The sequence below is a fragment of the Microcaecilia unicolor genome, chromosome 2, assembly GCF_901765095.1.
Source record: "Microcaecilia unicolor chromosome 2, aMicUni1.1, whole genome shotgun sequence".
Taxonomy (NCBI): domain Eukaryota; kingdom Metazoa; phylum Chordata; class Amphibia; order Gymnophiona; family Siphonopidae; genus Microcaecilia; species Microcaecilia unicolor.
In genome coordinates, this window is record NC_044032.1 from 498,549,643 (window position 1) to 498,569,126 (window position 19,484).

At 46.4% G+C, this 19,484-nt stretch overlaps 1 protein-coding gene across 3 annotated transcripts in view; it reads left to right on the forward strand.

Annotated features, from left to right (window-relative positions):
• Positions 1-19,484, forward strand: part of AFAP1 (actin filament associated protein 1) — a 388,894-nt gene that overhangs the window by 343,526 nt on the left and 25,884 nt on the right. For 2 of the 3 annotated variants that reach the window (XM_030191154.1, XM_030191155.1), the window contains exons 15-16: positions 1,394-1,508; positions 14,586-14,750. In XM_030191154.1, the coding sequence (XP_030047014.1) occupies positions 1,394-1,508; positions 14,586-14,750 (280 nt within the window). Of the gene's footprint in view, positions 1-102; positions 370-1,393; positions 1,509-14,585; positions 14,751-19,484 lie in introns of all 3 variants that reach the window. The other variant, XM_030191156.1, reaches the window with a different exon arrangement.

Sequence of the window (19,484 nt, forward strand, 5' to 3'; positions counted from 1 at the left end):
TAATGTAGAGGAGGTACAGAATCGTAAAAAAACATGTCCAGCTATTGTATTGTTTTTTGCTTTTGCATGGCAGTGTTAACAACAGAAGTGTATTTATTACAGTGGGAGCCAGAAGACAATTTTCCTGATTGTCATAACAGACACAAGGGAGAAGACACGCTGTATGATAACACGGGCCTATACGATAACTTGCCATCTCCGAAAATCTTTGCACGCTACCTTCCCGCTGACCGAAAGGCCAGTAGGTTTTCTGCTGACAAACTGCCCTCTACCCACTACAAATCTCCCGTCTCATCCAGTCTGTCCTCTGCTCAGTCTGTCACTAACACCTCTGCTGTGGGGAGGGGATCTGTCGGGCTGCAATCTCAGGTATACTGCATTTCTACCTCTTGACTCACTACACTAGAGGTGCTGTCACAGTGTGTGCGGATCTTGCTTTCAGTTAGTTATGCTTGTCAGTTCTAGCTGTAGACTAGTAAACAGGCATAAATGCCACTTCAGGAGAAAATATTTTCTCTTCTTGTCTTTAATAATACGCTGGAGGGTGGGTGTTGAGCTTGGCAGTCAGCATCTTTTTTTCAAATACCAGTTGCCACAACAAAAAGAAAATCCTGATATTCAGCACCAATATCTTAAGCTCCAAATATCTGAGTAGAGCAGTCAGTTCCAGCACTATCCCCCAGATTCCATAAATGGGGCACAGATTTAGTCCAAGTGGCGCGCTAGACTGTATTGGGTCTACATCCTGGAGAAATTGATGCCATAAAGCGTAATGGTTTGGCTAAATGGATAAAAATTTGGGGTTCAGTGCGTAATTTGGATTTTTGTGGGTGAATAAGGTTACTTTCTTTTGTTTTGGGTGTTGGGGTACATAGCTGGAGGACGTTTGCTAAGCTTTCTCTGCCTCTTCCTTCTATAAATGTTTTAAAAACATTTAGTTCTGTTTTACTTTCAGGATTTGTTTGTAAAACTTGTTTGATAAATAGAGGAGTGATATATATTAGTGAGGACATGGTCTGCTGTTCTGAGGTTCTTTCATCATGCTGTTGTGATATACTTAAGGCTTTTGTATATTGTTCTTTTAATTGTTTAACAAATACTTCTCATTAAATTTTAAAAAATGGTACACAAATTTCCACGTACAAAATTGCGCACTATCCTGAGATGTGGGCACACAAGTAGATTGGCTAATGAGCCAATTAGCACCAATAATTCATTTGTCATTTATTGTAAATCCTCGTGCCCAAAGTTCAGCGCAGAAATCAGCTCTAGGCCTTTTTGCTGGCCTAACTTTATCCAGATACTTTGACACAGGTTTGCTATTTGAACCTTGAGCGAAATTGTGGTGCTGTAAGAGAAAAGTCTAATCCTGTTTATGTTTTGTTTTGAACAGTTTAAAGGCAAGAAACCCCCTTTAGCAGCCAACGGGATTACATCAAAAGGCAGATCTTTAAGCAATCAGCAAAAGAAGACAAACCCAGCCATAAATGTGAAACGCACTCCGTCAAGTAAGCATATGCTCTTTATGAAAGGTTTTAATATGGTATCTCTGCCCAAAGGCTAAAACTTAAAACTTAACCAGATTTGGTGCCATGAATACTCCCATGGCTGTGTCATGAATTTTCAGAAAAAATTCTCCTTGGAAACCAAAATAAGTCTTAGACCATATGGGCTCTTAGACAGACCATACGGGCTAAATTGGTGATAAAAATCAGTGGGCACCTTATGTGGTCTTGGTCTTCTTTCTACTGTTTCTGTCACAATCTGCAAAACCTCCAGCTATGGGATACTCGGGTACAAAGAATTTAGATCGGTTGTAACCAGTATAACCTTCTGTGACATATGAGATATATTCTGCAACAGCACAATCAGCTGAGAAGAATACCGAATATCTGATTTTGCTAATCAGATGTAACAATTTATAAAAGATACACAGGTGGTATATTTCTTCTTTGGACAGAATGAATAGAGGAACCTGAGGTGTTTCATCAGCATTTGAATCTAGGAGATCTGTATTTGCAGTTCACCTTGGAGTAGAATAAAGAGACTATTTCAATTTGAGGTATTAGTATTTACAGATGGACGCAAGTAAAATATTTTTTACAGCTGTCATAATAAAAATACAGGAAAGAAAATTTTGTTTTGAAAAAGAGAATGGCTGTAGTATACTAAAAGGCTACATAGTCCTCATTTTCATTGAAACAACATGATCAAATGGTCAAAAAACATGATCAAATCTCCTTTTCAAGACAGTAAAAACATTTGGCCAAAATTTTTCAAAGCTTCACATGCAAATATATTGGTTTGGTGCTGTATCAGACTAAACATAAAATAGGGAGGGAGGGTTGGGAAAAATTGTTTTCAGGACTTGCCTCATCGAATATTCAAAGGCTAGACTGATATGGGGGAGAAGGCAGTAGTGTCTGCCTGGCCCAGCAGCAGGGAAGTGGAATCCACATGTCAACCAAGCTCCTTAAGGGAAATTTCATGAACTTCAGCGACATCTACTGGTGAAAAGGAGAAAGCCGGCTACTTCATTTTGCTAATGCCAACTTATTTAAAAAAAAATTCTCAATAGCTTTCTGCAGCTTTTGATTTTTTAGGAATTTATCGGCTTTATTTGGGTCTGAGGAAGAAGTGTTTAGATAGAAAAATAGGGACAATTCTCATATGTGATATCCAACTTAAACACACACAGGTAGTTGGAGGTGTAGCCTAATTGTTAGAACAGCAGGCCTGCTACTCCTTCTGATTCTTCTTGTGACCTTGAACAAGCCACTTCACCCTGCACTGCCCCATCTAAACAGAAATACATTGTGTATCTGCTTGTAATTTACCTTGAGCTCAGATTTGATTAACGATTAGGTGAGTATTTAAAGCTGAAATCCAAATTTCCCTACAGGGCAAGGGAACTTCTAACAAAGTTTATCCTTAAGCACTTGTGCATAATGTTGGGCTGGCTTTTCTTGTATGGGGGGGGGGGGGGGGGGGGGGGACATACACTGAATTGGTGACCTATATGAGGCTTCTCTGGTATTATGGAATTGCTCCAGCTGTGGCCCCTGGAACGAGGACACAGGCTGCCAGCTCATTTTTTTATAGGTCACTTTTATATATCTCTATGGGCCCAAGCTGGATTTGACGCATTAACTGAAGGTTGAAAGGTTCTGTAATACTATGGTGATTCCAGGGAATCATTCAGTCCCCCCTCCCCCTCCCCCCATTTCTTTCAGACACAATTTGTTATTGATTTTCTATTCAGCTTGTAGATCCTGCATGGAGCAGCAGTTACAGCCCTGATCACCTTACTGTGTAGACTAGAAGGTCCATTTCAGTCTTTAGCACAAGCAGCAACACAAAGCAGAGGTAGTCCAGAGAAGGAACAGACTCAATATTCTCCAAGTATGGTCAATGTTTAATAAATTTGTTTGTGGAGAACATTGAGTCTACAGAGCAGCAACACAAAGCAAAGATAGTCCAGAGAAGGAGCAGAGTGTTTTGCTTCTGTCTTCTCGCCCGCTTCCCTCCCCCCATTTCAGTCTTTACCTGTCATATAAGAACATAAGCATTACCATACTGGGACAGATCGAAGGTCCATCAAGCCCAGTATCCTGTTTCCAACAGTGGTCAATCCAGGTCACAAGTAACTAGCAAGATCCAAAAACAGTACAATCATTTTATGCTGCTTATCCTAGAAATAAGCAGTGGATTTCCCCAAGTCCATTTTAATAATGGCTTATGGACTTTTCTTTTAGGAAGCTATCCAAACATTTTTAAACCCCACTAAGCTAACTGCTCTTACCACATTCTCTGGCAATGAATTCCAATGTTTAATTACACGCGTGAATAAATATTTTCTCCGATTTGTTTTAAATTTAGTACTTCATTGTTTCATTGTATGTCCCCTAGTCCTAGTATTTTTTTAGCAAGAATAAACAAGCGATTCACGTTTGGCTGTTCCACTCCACTCATTATTTTATATACCTCTATTATATCTCCCCTCAGCCATCTTTTCTCCAAGCTGAAGAGCCCTAGTTGCTTCAGCCTTTTCTCATTGGGAAGTCGTGCCATCTCCTTTATCATTTTTGGCGCCCTTCTCTGTACCTTTCCATATCATCATGCTGATCAATCCATAGACTGGTGGGTTGTGTCCATCTACCAGCAGGTGGAGATAGAGAGCAATCCTTTTGCCTCTCTATATGTGGTCATGTGCTGCCAGAAACTCCCCAGTATGTTCTCTATCTCAGCAGGTGGTGGTCACACACAGCAGCAGCTTTGGCTAGGTCTCCAAGCCTAATCCTTAGGTTTTGTAGAGTACCTGGGGTTGAGGGCTCTTCTTGAGCAAGTGCAAACCTGGTGGTGCCAGGTCCCTCCTTTTCTCCCCCCTCCCGCTGGCTCTGTTTAAAAAAAAAAAAAAATTTTTTTTTGAACGTTCTTTAAGGGCATTTAGTTCAACGTTTATATCAGCGTTTATTGCAGCTGCTCACTGGGACACCAGTTCGTTACAGCTCGGAGCGAGAAGCAGGTAATTCTTACCTTTTGTAGCGGGCAGGGGGTTCCCCGATTGGTCTCCACGTGGCCTATGGCGTCGGAGGGCGAGGGCGCGAAGAATCGCTCCCCAGACCGCGTGTGCGCGTCTAGCGGGAATGCGGGGGTTTCAAAGCCTGATTCGCCTTTTTTGGGCGTCAGTTTGAAGGCCGGTCAGTGTCCCTGTTCTTCCTCCGGTGCGGCGTTTTTTCCCGCCATAAACGCCCATCCCCCGCTGGTCTCCCCCCCCCCCCCCATTTTGGCTTGGACGGCTTCTTCTTGGGCCGCCCTCGAGGTGGGAGACGTTAATGCTATGGTCGCCCTTGATTCGGGCGACGGCAAGAAAGCGGCCAAAGTGAAGCACCATTTTTCCCGCGCTGCTCCTTCTCGGAGTTTCGCGCCGGACGCCATTTTGGATGCGCAGCATGGTTCTCCCCCGCTCTTGAGAGCGCCGGTTGAGGGTGCGTTTAGGGCCGTGGCCCAGGCTGCAGAGGTGCACAGTCTAGGGGGGTTTCTCCCCTGAGTTCATTTTGCTGCTGCATCAGGCTTTCCTTATGCAAAACGCTGCCCCTGCTCCCTTGTCCGATAAAGGGGTTGAGGCCTCCGGAAGCAAACGCCCTCGGGTGGATTTCCAGGCCCTAGAGGACTCTGTCTCCTCTGATGTAGATGAGGGCAGCGTATCTGAGTTCTCCCAACGGTCCTTTGGGGATTCCTTGGAGGATACGGATTCCCGCTCGGATGGTGCGGATGACCCCTCTGCAGCGCGGATCTTTCGCTCAGAGGATTTGCCCAACCTGTTAGTGCAGGCCATGAGCATTTTGAAGATTTCCTCTCCGGAGGACGTCTCTCCCTCAGCCTCTGCTGGCTCTGCCATTATGCTGGGGACGAAGCGCCCGCCTAGAACCTTCCACGTGCATGAGGCCATGCACACCTTGATGTCGGCTCAATGGGATTTCCCAGAAGCGAGCCTGAAAGTGGCTAGGGCTATGTCCCGCCTATATCCTCTTCCTGAAGGTGAACGGGAGGCTTTCTTTGGCTTACCGTGGATTCTTTAATCACTGCGGTGACTAAGAAGACGGCGTTGCCGGTGGAAGGTGGCACGGCCCTAAAGGACGCCCAAGACAGAAGATTGGAGGCGGCTTTAAGGTCGTCCTTCGAGGCGGCTGCTTTAAGTTTGCAGGCCTCAGTTTGCGGCTCCTATGTGGCCAGGGCATGCCTGACGATTGTGCAGCGGGCTTCCCCCTCGGATCCTTCCTTGAGGGCTGATTGGCTGGCCCTGGAATCGGGCTTGGCCTACTTGGCAGACTTGCTGTATGATGTCTTGAGAGCCTCGGCTAAAGGTATGGCTCAGATAGTCTCTGCACGGCGCTGGCTTTGGCTGAAGCATTGGTCTGCTGACCACGCCTCTAAGTCTCGCCTGGCTAAGTTGCCTTTTAAAGGCAAGCTGCTCTTTGGGGTCGAGCTGGACAAAATTGTGACCGATCTCGGCACGTCTAAGGGCAAGAGGTTACCGGAGGTCAGGGCTTGGGCCAGTGGTGCCCGCCCTGGTTCCTCCAAAGGACGGTTTCAGGAAGCCCATCGGTATCGCCCGGGCAAGTCGGGCTCCTCTGCCCCCTCTTCCTTCAAGAGGAACTTCTCCCCCAAGCAGCATTCCTTTTGCAGAGACCGCCATTCCGGAGGTGCGTCCTCCGGTCATCCCCCAGGGTCTCGTACCCAATGACGGGGCCCTGGTCCATGGCCCAGAGCAGATTGGAGGACGCCTGTCCTCGTTTCTGGGCGAGTGGACCAGGGTAACTTCAGATGCTTGGGTGCTGGAAGTCATCAGTACATAAGTACATAAGTACATAAGTAGTGCCATACTGGGAAAGACCAAAGGTCCATCTAGCCCAGCATCCTGTCACCGACAGTGGCCAATCCAGGTCAAGGGCACCTGGCACGCTCCCCAAACGTAAAAACATTCCAGACAAGTTATACCTAAAAATGCGGAATTTTTCCAAGTCCATTTAATAGCGGTCTATGGACTTGTCCTTTAGGAATCTATCTAACCCCTTTTTAAACTCCGTCAAGCTAACCGCCCGTACCACGTTCTCCGGCAACGAATTCCAGAGTCTAATTACACGTTGGGTGAAGAAAAATTTTCTCCGATTCGTTTTAAATTTACCACACTGTAGCTTCAACTCATGCCCTCTAGTCCTAGTATTTTTGGATAGCGTGAACAGTCGCTTCACATCCACCCGATCCATTCCACTCATTATTTATACACTTCTATCATATCTCCCCTCAGCCATCTCTTCTCCAAGCTGAAAAGCCCTAGCCTTCTCAGCCTCTCTTCGTAGGAAAGTCGTCCCATCCCCACTATCATTTTCGTCGCCCTTCGCTGTACCTTTTCCAATTCTACTATATCTTTTTTGAGATACGGAGACCAGTACTGAACACAATTCTCCAGGTGCGGTTGCACCATGGAGCGATACAACGGCATTATAACATCCGCACACCTGGACTCCATACCCTTCCTAATAACACCCAACATTCTATTCGCTTTCCTAGCCGCAGCAGCACACTGAGCAGAAGGTTTCAGCGTATCATCGACGACGACACCCAGATCCCTTTCTTGATCCGTAACTCCTAACGCGGAACCTTGCAAGACGTAGCTATAATTCGGGTTCCTCTTACCCACATGCATCACTTTGCACTTGTCAACATTGAACTTCATCTGCCACTTGCACGCCCATTCTCCCAGTCTCGCAAGGTCCTCCTGTAATCGTTCACATTCCTCCTGCGACTTGACGACCCTGAATAATTTTGTGTCATCGGCGAATTTAGTTACCTCACTAGTTATTCCCATCTCTAGGTCATTTATAAATACATTAAAAAGCAACGGACCCAGCACAGACCCCTGCGGGACCCCACTAACTACCCTCCTCCACTGAGAATACTGGCCACGCAATCCTACTCTCTGCTTCCTATCTTTCAACCAGTTCTTAATCCATAGTAATACCCTACCTCCGATTCCATGACTCTGCAATTTCTTCAGGAGTCTTTCGTGCGGCACTTTGTCAAACGCCTTCTGAAAATACAGATATACAATATCAACCGGCTCCCCATTGTCCACATGTTTGCTTACCCCCTCAAAAAAATGCATTAGATTGGTGAGGCAAGACTTCCCTTCACTAAATCCGTGCTGACTTTGTCTCATCAGTCCATGTTTTTGTATATGCTCTGCAATTTTATTCTTAATAATAGCCTCCACCATCTTGCCCGGCACCGACGTCAGACTCACCGGTCTATAATTTCCCGGATCTCCTCTGGAACCCTTCTTAAAAATCGGAGTAACATTGGCTACCCTCCAGTCTTCCGGTACTACACTCGATTTTAGGGACAGATTGCATATTTCTAACAGTAGCTCCGCAAGTTCATTTTTTAGTTCTATTAATACTCTGGGATGAATACCATCAGGTCCCGGTGATTTACTACTCTTCAGCTTGCTGAACTGACCCATTACATCCTCCAAGGTTACAGAGAATTTGTTTAGTTTCTCCGACTCCCCCGCTTCAAATATTCTTTCCGGCACCGGTGTCCCCCCCAAATCCTCCTCGGTGAAGACCGAAGCAAAGAATTCATTTAATTTCTCTGCTACGGCTTTGTCCTCCTTGATCGCCCCTTTAACACCATTTTCGTCCAGCGGCCCAACCGACTCTTTGGCCGGTTTCCTGCTTTTAATGTATCTAAAAAAATTTTTACTATGTATTTTTGCTTCCAACGCTAATTTCTTCTCAAAGTCCTTTTTTGCCCTCCTTATCTCAGAGACAGCTACAAGCTAGAGTTCTGCCGACCCTTAAGAGACAGGTTTGTGCACTCTCCCTGCAAGTCTCCGGTCAAAGCTGTGGCAGTGCAGCAGACTTTGGACAATCTGATCCGCCTGGGTGCGGTCGTTCCGGTGCCAGAAGATCAGCTTGGCAAGGGACGTTACTCCTTTACTTTGTGGTACCAAAGAAAGGAGGTTCTGTACGGCCTATCCTCGACCTCAAAGGGGTCAATCGGGCCTTGGAAGTTCGGCACTTCCGAATGGAGACTCTCTGCTCTGTTATAGCGGCAGTGAAGGCAGGGGAGTTCCTGGCATCCTTGGACATCAAGGAAGCTTACTTGCATATTCCCATCTGGCCTCCTCATCAACGCTTTCTGCGCTTTGCAGTCCTGGGCCGACACTTCCAGTTCAGAGCCCTCCCGTTCGGGTTGGCTACTGCTCCGCAGACCTTCTCCAAAGTAATGGTGGTCATCGCGGCCTTCCTACGAAAGGAAGGAGTACAAGTCCATCCTTACCTGGACGACTGGTTGATCCGAGCCCCCTCTTATGCAGAGTGCGGCAGAGCGGTAGACCGGGTGATTGCTCTTTTGAGCTCCCTGGGGTGGATCATCAACTGGGAGAAAAGCCAGCTGCGCCCGACTCAGTCCTTGGAGTATCTGGGAGTTCGTTTCGACACCCAAGTGGGTAGAGTGTTCCTGCCAGATAATCGGATTGTCAAGCTTCAGGCTCAGGTGGACCAGTTCCTGGTAGCCTCTCCTCTTCGGGCTTGGGACTATGTGCAGCTGTTGGGCTCTATGACGGCCACGATGGAAGTAGTGCCCTGGGCCAGGGCTCATATGAGACCACTACAACACTCTCTGCTGCAGCGCTGGACTCCAGTGTCTGAGGATTACGCTGTGCGCCTTCCCTTGGACCCAGCGGTGCGCAAGGCGCTGAGCTGGTGGCTGAGGACAGACAAGTTGTCCGCAGGAATGCCTCTTTTGACCCCGGAGTGGGTTGTCGTCACGACGGACGCCTCTTTGACGGGCTGGGGAGCCCACTGCTTGGGAAGGACAGCGCAGGGGCTCTGGTCTCCTGCAGAGGCAAAGTGGTCTATCAACCTCCTGGAACTCAGAGCCATTCGGTTGGCGCTTTTGGAGTTTCTCCCGGTACTGGCATTGAAGCCAGTACGGGTCCTGTCGGACAATGCCACGGCTGTGGCCTATGTCAATTGCCAGGGAGGTACCAAGAGCGCCCCTCTAGCCAAGGAGGCCATGAATCTATGCCAGTGGGCGGAGGCAAACCTGGAACATCTGTCGGCGGCCCACATTTCGGGAGTCATGAATGTCCAGGCGGACTTTCTCAGTCGCCATACCTTGAATTCCGGAGAGTGGCAGCTATCGGCTCAGGCGTTCTTGGACATCACGAAGTGCTGGGGCCAGCCGAGCCTAGATCTGATGGCGTCATCGGCCAATTGCCAAGTGCCGCGCTTTTTCAGCAGAGGACGGGACCCTCGATCTCTGGGAGTAGATGCTCTTCTCCAACAGTGGCCGACACAGGAGCTTCTCTATGTGTTCCCGCCCTGGCCCATGTTGGGCAGGGTGCTAGACCGGGTGGCAAAGCATCCGAGCCGGATAATCCTGGTGGGTCCGGACTGGCCCAGACGTCCCTGGTATGCGGACTTGATCAGGCTCTCAGTGGACGGCCCTCTGTGGCTGCCAGCGGAGCAGGGCCTGTTGCATCAGGGTCCCGTGGTGATGGAGGATCCCTCCCCCTTTGGTCTTACAGCCTGGGTATTGAGCGGCAGCGTCTGAGGAAGAAGGGCTTCTCAGACAAGGTCATCGCCACTATGCTGAGAGCGAGGAAGTGCTCTACTTCTACTGCTAACGCCAGGGTTTGGCGTACCTTTGCATCGTGGTGTGAGGCAGGCTCTCTTTCTCCCTTCACTGCTCCAATTTCTTCAGTGTTGGCATTCCTGCAACAAGGTCTGGATAAAGGCCTGTCGCTCAGTTCCCTTAAAGTCCAGGTGGCGGCTCTGGCTTGCTTCAGGGGTCGCCTGAAGGGTGCTTCCCTGGCCTCGCAGCCTGATGTGGTGCGCTTTCTCAAGGGAGTTAATCACCTACGCCCTCCTCTGCGCTCGGTGGTGCCTGCGTGGAATCTCAATCTAGTGCTAAGAGCCTTGCAGAAGCCGCCTTTTGAGCCCTTGTCGAGGGCATCTCTGAAAGACCTGACGTTGAAAGCAGTCTTTTTGGGGGCTATCACTTCAGCCAGACGAGTTTCCGAGCTCCAGGCGCTATCATGTCGGGAGCCCTTCCTGCAGTTCACTGAGGCAGGAGTTGTCTATTCGCACGGTGCCTTCCTTCCTGCCCAAGATTGTTACTCGTTTCCATGTGAATCAGCAGCTCTGCCTACCCTCCTTTCGTAGGGAGGACTACCCAGAGGAGTACTCTGCTCTCAAATTTCTGGATGTGAGACGAGTCATCATCAGATACTTGGAAGTGACCAATGATTTCCGGAAATCGGATCATCTGTTTGTGCTGTTCACAGGTCCTCGTAAGGGTCTGCAGGCATTAAAGCCTACAGTGGCATGATGGGTCAAGGAAACCATTGAAGCGGCTTATGTGGCCGCGGGGAAGATACCGCCTATCCAGCTGAAGGCTCACTCCACTAGAGCACAGGCGGCCTCGATGGCAGAGGCCGGGTCCGTCTCCTTGGAAGAGATTTGTAAGGCGGCAACTTGGGCATCGGCTCATACCTTCTCCAGGCATTACCGCTTGACTGTGGCTGCTCGGGCGGAGGCCCGGTTTGGAGCTTCAGTGTTGCGGTCAGGGATTTCTATGTCCCGCCCTGGGTGAGTACTGCTTCGGTACATCCCACCAGTCTATGGATTGTTCAGCATGATGATATGGAAGGTAAAATTATGTATCATACCTGATAATTTTCTTTCCATTAATCATAGCTGATCAATCCATAGCCCCTTCCAGATATCCGTACTGTTTATATTCTGGTTGCATTTCAGGTTCAAGTTTAATCTTCTGTTCCTGTTCAGGAGGACCTTCGTGTTCAAATTTTTTTCTTTTCGATTGAATTCTTCTGGAGTTGAGACGATTTTGTGTTACAGTGAGCTGCTGCATTCCTCTCCCCTCCGTTTTACGGGGCTGGATTGAGACCTAAATTCTGCCGGTGCTCCCTGCCGCTTCGTGCAGCTGTAGGGCAGCTTTGTACCCCCCCCCCCCCCCCGCTTCGGCGGTGTTGGGCAGTCAGCTCCTCCCGCGGTTGCAGGATAAGCCAGATCCCCCCGCATCGGCGGGTGTGGTGTCCCTCCCCCGCTCCGCGGGGATGAGCTGGACGGATTCCCCTCCCCCACTTGTGTGGGGATGAGCTGGGTTGATTCCCCTCCCCTGTTTCGGCGGTGGTGAGCTGGGCAGTGTCCTTTGTGGGTGTAATTCTCTAAGTGCTGAGTCCTGCGGATGGAGCTTTGATATCGACATACTGAGGAGTTTCCGGCAGCACATGACCACATATAGGGAGGCAAAAGGATTGCTCTCTATCTCCACCTGCTGGTAGATGGACACAACCCACCAGTCTATGGATTGATCAGCTATGATTAATGGAAAGAAAATTATCAGGTATGATACATAATTTTACCTTTCTAATTCCACTATATCTTTTTTGAGATGCGGTAACCAGAATTGCACACAGTATTCAAGGTGTGGTCGCATTTTAAATCATCATTTTTGTTTTCCTTCCTTTCCTAATAATACCTAACATTCTACTTGCCTTCTTCGCCACCGCTGCACACTGAGCAAAGATTTTCAATGTACCGTCAACAATGACACCTAGATCCTTTTCCTGATCAGTGACTCCTAATGTGGAACCTTGCATCACGTAGCTATAGTTCGGATTCCTCTTTCCCACATACATCACTTTGCACTTGCTCACATTAAACGTCATCTGCCATTTGGATGTGCAGTCACCCAGTCTTGTACGGTCTTCTTGCAATTTTTCACAATCCTCTTGCGATTTAACAACTTTGAATAACTTTGTGTTGTCAGCAAATTTAAATATGTTTAAAAGCAGCGGTCCCAGCACAGACCCTGTGGAACCCCACTATCAACCCTTCTCCATTGAGAATACTGACCATTTAACCCTACTGTCTGTTTTCTCTCTTTTAACCAGTTTTTAATCCACAATAGAGAATACTGACCATTTAACCCTACTGTCTGTTTTCTCTCTTTTAACCAGTTTTTAATCCACAATAGAACACTACCTCCTATCCCATGACTTTTCAGTTTCCTCTGGAGTCTTTCATGAGGTACGTTGTCAAATGCCTGTTGAAAATCCAGAATATCGACTGGCTCACCATTATCCACGTTTGTTTACCCCTTCAAAGAAATGTAGCAGATTAGTGAGGCAAGATTTCCCTTAACTAAATCCATGTTTGCTTTGTGTTATTAATCCATGCTTATGTATATGCTCTGTAAATTTGTTTTTTATAATAGACTCTACCATTTTGCCTGGCACCCAAGTCAGGCTTACCAGTCTGTAATTTCCTGGATCACCTCTGGAACCCTTTTTAAAAATCAGCGTTACATTGGCCACCTTTTAATCTTCCGGTACCATGCTTAATTTTAAAGGTAAATTACATATTACTAAAACTAGTTTGTAAGTTCATTTTTCAGTTCTATCAATACTCTGGGATGTACACCATCTGGTTCTGGTGATTTGCTACTCTTCAAGTTGTCAAATTGCCCCATTACATCTTCCAGTTTTACAGAAATTTGATTCAGTTTCTTTGACTCGTCAGCATTGAATACCTTTTCTGGCACCGGTATCTCTCCCTCATCTTCCTCGATGTAGACCGAAGCAAAGAATTCAATTAATCTCTCCGCTATGGCCTTGTCTTCCCTGGATGGCCCTTTTACACCTCGGTCATCTAGCGGTCTAACTGATTCGCCGGCTTCTTGCTTTTAATATACCTAAAAAAGTTTTTACTATGTGTTTTTGCCTCCAACGCAATCTTTTTTCAAAGTCTCTCTTTGCCTTCCTTATCAGTGGTTTGCATTTGACTTGCCATTCTTTATGCAGTTTTCTATTGTTTTCAGTCAGATCCTTCTTCCATGTTCTGAAGGATTTTCTTTTAGCTCTAATAGCTTCCTTCACCTCACTTTTAACTATGCCGGCTGTTGTTTGGTCTTCCTTCCTCCTTTTTTAATGCATGGAATATATTTGGCCTGGGCTTCCAGGATGGTATTTTTGAACAGCATCCATGGCTGATGTAAATGTTTGACCCTTGCAGCTACCTTTTTCGCCGTTCTTCTCATTTTATCATAGTTGGTAGAGGGAGGTAAGGGATCTATGGGTCCACTGAACATCCAGGTCCTTGTTTGGGGGGGGGGGGCCTGGAGGTGCATGCAAATGTATGCTGAATGGTATCCTTATTCCTTCCCAATGCCCTGGCAAACCCTAACACCAGCTCCGAGCTGGCATAGGGTTTGCCGCGGGAGCAGCACCCTTGTATGGCGCGCTGCCCGCTGATCATTAGGGAGAAATAGCTATGACCTTCTTTAGCATGCAATTAGCGTTCAGAGCCGGCAAGTTCGTTGTTTCACTCACTTGCTGGCTCTGAACATGCCACAGGAGCAAATACGGGCGCTAGTCCACCCACATTATGCTTCTGAGCATCTGCCTCTATGTGGCTTAAACCTAATGAGCTGCACAGATTTAAGTTAGATTCAGCGTTTCTTTCTTGTGTGGCTATAACAGACAGCAATGGGTGTGTAACTAAAGCCTGATATCTGATGAGCAGATGTCTGGGAGGTAGATGCTGAAGGGTGAGTGGCTGAGTAAGTGCTTTGGAGGGGGAGAAGGGTGGCTGAATTGTTCAGGTAAAGCATTGAGGGCAGATATGGTGGGGGGGGGGGGGCTGGAGAGAGAAATTGGGTGCGGGCAGGGTTCAGGGGTCATCAGCATGCGACTGATGGCCTGGGGAATGAGGAGAGGAGAGAGGTCACCTCCTTCCTGTGGCACTGTGCGGTGTCACTTTAAGGGCCTAATTTATTAAGCTTTCTTTTCCCATCGACACAGAGTGGTAAAACAGTAATTCAAGCTCTAAAATTACTGTAGTACTCCTTGGGGGTTGGAGGGGGGAGGTAGCTCTGTGAAAGAGGGCTCAGCAGCTGGCTCCTAAGTTTTCAGGATGGCTCCTAAATTCAAACAAAAGTTGTCCAGGCTTGCTGTAGAGAATATTCAAACAATTCTTCTTTCTCTACAGATACCGATCAGTACAAATATGGGAAGAATCGTGTAGAAGCAGATGCAAAGCTGTTACAAATGAAAGAAGAGGAACTCATGAAGAAAAAAGAAGCCCTGCGAAACCGTCTGGCTCAGCTACGGAAAGAAAGGAGAGACCTTCGGGCCGCCATCGAGGTTAACACCGGTAGGCAGGGATTTATGTTTCTGTAGTATCCTCAGATCTCTAACGGCAAAAGAAAAAAAAGATGCAAAGGAAAATATTATGCAATCCTGTATATTCATTTTCATAAAGGCCTACTTCATCAGCGATACCCAGGCAAGGAACAAGTCACAAGATTTTTGCCAAAAATGTATAGTTTGTTATTTCAGTTTAATTAGTCAGTCCTAGGAAAATGCACTGTTTTATGCCACGTTTTATTGCCAGGCGAGCTGTCCAAGTTATGAAATGGGAAAGCATGCAGGAATAGCCTAGCAATTAGTGGACTGAGAACCAGGAAGAATAGGGTTCATACCCATTTCTCCCATTGATTCTTCTTGGTACCTTGATCAAATCATCTCAGCTCTCCATTGCCTCAGATACAAACTTACAGCCTCATTTGCTAACGAGATAGCATAACCCCATCCTCCCCTGCCACATCCCTGTGTACAGCTACGCACAATGATAAGAACACACATAATTTCAGCAACTTTGTAGTAAAGTTCTTGGGCAGAGCACAGGTGGATTTGTGATTTATTCACAATTGTGTGCACTTTACATTTGAACATTTACATCTACTCCTTTTCCAGTGTAAATAGCAGCGTGGCTAGCTGCAGGACCTTGTAGAAATGTGCTACACACACATACGTTGCAGGTAAAAGTCAAAAATACTTTATTTAGGTACACCAAAAGGCTGTAGTCAACTCTGTTGCTTCAAAGGCTTAGTCCTTTAAACAGAGTTTCTCATTCAATATAGTCCCAGTCAATACTCTTCATGGGGCTGGCTCCTGAGGTCTCTTCTGGACACACACCAAGTTCATATACTTTAGAAATATTCTGCAAGGTTCTCTCCTACCTTAACAGTCTTCTGTCCACATATAATCAACTCTTGGAGGCTGAGTTGACTACTTACAATTCCCACCCCACAGAAACTCTTAGACTCAGGCTGCTCCTCTTCCTTCAGGGCTGTAGTCTTCTCTCCCTCTCTGTATTGTTTGCTGGGAGGTCCTCACTCTGGCTTCTCTCACTACTTCCTTGGAGACCTCTTGCCTCAGGGCATTTAACCACCTCCCTGCCTCAGCCCCACCCCTGTGACTCAGCAGATGAAACTCCACCTACCCTAAGTTGGCTCAGTCTCAGTGAGGGAATGATCCTGTGGGAACCTGGCCACATACCACCTGCTGTTCTCACACAGCAGCTTTAGTTTAGCTGCAATTTCTGCAGCTTTTTGGGGACAATGTTAGAAAAATACGTGGAGGGGCATTTTCGATATGACGTCTAAGTCCGCCTTTGGACATTTTGCAAAATACGTCCAAAATCTGAATAGCAAAGAAGGTAATTTTCACAAAAGGAAAAATGTCTATCTTTTGTTTTCGAAAATAGAAGGTTTTGTGATTCGGACGTTTTGTTCTTTGGTCCATTTTCGAAAAAAGAAAAAAAAAAAAGAAACCCGTCCAAGCGCAAAACGCACAAAATGAAGCCATTGGAATGTAGGAGGAGCCAGCATTCTTAGTACACTGGTCCCCCTGACATCCCAGGATAGCAGTAAGGCACCCTACCTAGGGGGCATTGCAGTGGACTTCATAAAATGCTCCCAGGTACACATCTGACCATTGCTCCCTTAGCTTGTCTGCTGAGCTCCCCAAAATCCACCGAAAACCCACTACCCCCAACTGTACACCACTATCATAGCCCTTACGGGTGAAGGGGGCACCTATATGTGGGTACAGTGGGTTTCTGTTGAGTTTTGGAGGACTCATAGTTTCCTTCACAAGTGTAACAGGTAGGGGGAGATAGAAGCGTGAGTCCACTTGTCTGCAGTGCACTGCACCCACCACTAGACTACTCCAGGGACCTGCATGCTGTTCTAATGGACCTAAGTATAACATGTGAGGCTGGCACAGAGGCTGGCAAGTAATGTTTTTCATCACAGTTTTGGGGGAGTGGGAGGAGGTTAGTGACCACTGGGGGAATAAGGGGAGGTCATCCCTAATTTCCTCCAGTGGTCATCTGGTTATTTAGGGCAACGTTTTGTGCCTTATTCATTATAAAAACAGGTCTAGCTCAAAACGTCGTCGTTTTAGTCCTGGACGGTTTTGTTTTCTTCCATTATGGCTGAAAAACGTTTAAATCTCAGGAACGGCCAAGTCCCGCCCTGAACATGCCCCTGATATGCCCCCTTGAGATTTGGATGCACTTCTGTTGGACTTCAAAGAAAAACATCTAAAAATAGGTTTCGAAAATACTGATTTGGACGTTTTTGTGAGAAAAACGTCCAAATGCTGCTTTATGCCACTTTTTAGACGTTTTTCTGCTTTGAAAATGAGCCCAATAGTCACCCATTTGCCCTCTCTACTACAGTAGTCTGTTATAAAGTTACCCTCCCTGAGAATTGGGATTCTGCCAGGGACTTGAAAAGAAGGACTTTTGGCTGTTGCTGTTTTGGTGCTGGCATTCTGCATTGCTGACAGGGTGCAGAACTTTTGGCTGCAATAATTTTGGCCACTGGTATCCAAAATTCCTCCCTGCCCTACCCTGACCCTCCCCCAAACGCACTGACCTCCAGTACTCAGGAGCAGGATCCGTGCCTGCTTGCTGCTGCAGCCAGGGGTTTTTGAGCAGAAGGAAAATGTGGGCTGCCTCATGGTGCCTGTGAGAAAGGACAGCTGTTCATGAAACATGTTCTGTCCTGTATTACAATCACTGCCTGGGGCAGCCCACATTTCCCTTTTGTATGAGGATCTTTGGCTGTAGCAGCGAGCTGGCACGGACCCTGCTGTCGAGTACCCGGAAGTCAGTGCATTGGGGAGGGAGGGAGCAGGGAGAACTTTTGGATGCTGGCCTCCAAACTCCCAGCACAACCAAAAGATCTGCGCCCTGAGAGTGGTGCTGAAATGCCAGTGCCAAAATGGAAGCACCAAGGCTTACGTACCGGGTACCTGTGATCTGAATTGGCCACTGTTGGAAGCAGGATACTGAGCTAGATGGACCATCTGTCTGACCCAGTATGACTATTTGTATGTTCTTATGAGGGTAATTTTATAACTGGGCACCTGGTATGAACCTCTTCTTTAAAGGTACGAAGATGCTTACTTTCCTTTACAGAATATTAACTTCAGGGTAGAGAGGTGTGGTAGCCGTGTTAGTCCACTTTTAAAGGTAATTAATAGAAATAAAACAAAATAAAACATGGAAAAGAAAATAAGATGATATCTTTTTTATTGCATGGAGATAGGAGGGTGACAAATTGTACTTCTTTGTCACCCTCCTGTCTCCATGCATATCTCCCTGTCCCTCATCCACCCAACTCTTCCTGTCTTTCACCTATCCACCCCCATCCTGTTAAACTGTCACTGAAATGATTTGCTGTTTCACTTGTATATACTGTCGTCTACCAACATTTGCTTATTTCCGATCTGACGAAGAAGGTCAACCTTCGAAAGCTAATCAAGAAATGTATTAAGTTATGTCCAATAAAAAAAGTTATCATCTTATTTTCTTTTCCATGTTTTATTTTGTTTTATTTCTATTGATTAACTTCAGGGTAGATAGCATGCACAAGTTAGGCACAAGCAATTACACCAGCCATAGAGCACCTAAATTTGGGAGATACACCTGTAACTTATAGCCGTAGCCGTAGCAATAACACACTTACATACTGCTAAATCCCAAAAGACTGGTCCAGTGAGGTGTACAGAAACAGGTTGATAAAAACTACAATACATGAACACAGTAATATAAAGTCAAATGCTAGCTACAAATTAACTAAAAGTAACATCCTATATAATAATTCTCACCTCCAGCATTCTGAGGCTGCCTGGAACCATGGATCATGTTGGAGTAGATAATAGTGATGTCACACAAACCACACCAGATTGGCCAGTAGAAGGGAGCGGGGCGGAGCCACAATACAGGGAGCAGCGAATCAGCACAACACGGGGAATGCACAGCAGCAGGAACAGAAGCCTCTCTCACACAGTCACTCTCTCAAACATACACACTCAGAGGAAAACCTTGCTAGCGCCCGTTTCCTTTCAAACAGAAACGGGCCTTTTTTACTAGTTTTAATTAACGACAATCAAATTTTAAAAACGGTTTAGTTTTTTTTGCAAAACGATAAATAATTAGGCTCCAGTCTAATCAAAGTAGACAAAGAATTCTAAACAGAGATCACACTCACAGAAAATTGGGTGTTAAAGATTCTCAAATATTGGCCCTAATTCTATAACAGCATTTGGGCACAATCTTTTTTTACATTGCAGAACCTCCTGAAATGCAAGCATAGAAGAACTGGGATTATTTTAAAAAATCTTAGAAACCATGTTTGTTTAAACAGGCTTTTGGCAATTGATTTAATAATTATTCTACCCATCTAATGGATTTTATTTTGTTTTGTTTTTAGTAGCTTATTTTATGTTTCGATTTTAGCATCATATTGTTTATTACATTTGGCACAGTGGTTTGATGTAATTTATTATGGGGCCCTTTACTAAACTGTTATGCACTAGCATGCGCTTAACGTGGGGAAAAATGGCCTAATGCGTTAGTTTTGCCATGTCCTTGCGCTGAGGGGTATTTATTTAAAAGGTTTTTTTGGAGGGGCCCGTCAGGAGCAGAGAATGGGCGTGTTAGCACTCCTCAGCTAGCGCACTGACATTAGCATTCTCTAAATGAATAACACTGACTTAGGGCCCTGTTTACTAAGGTGCGCTCGCATTTTTA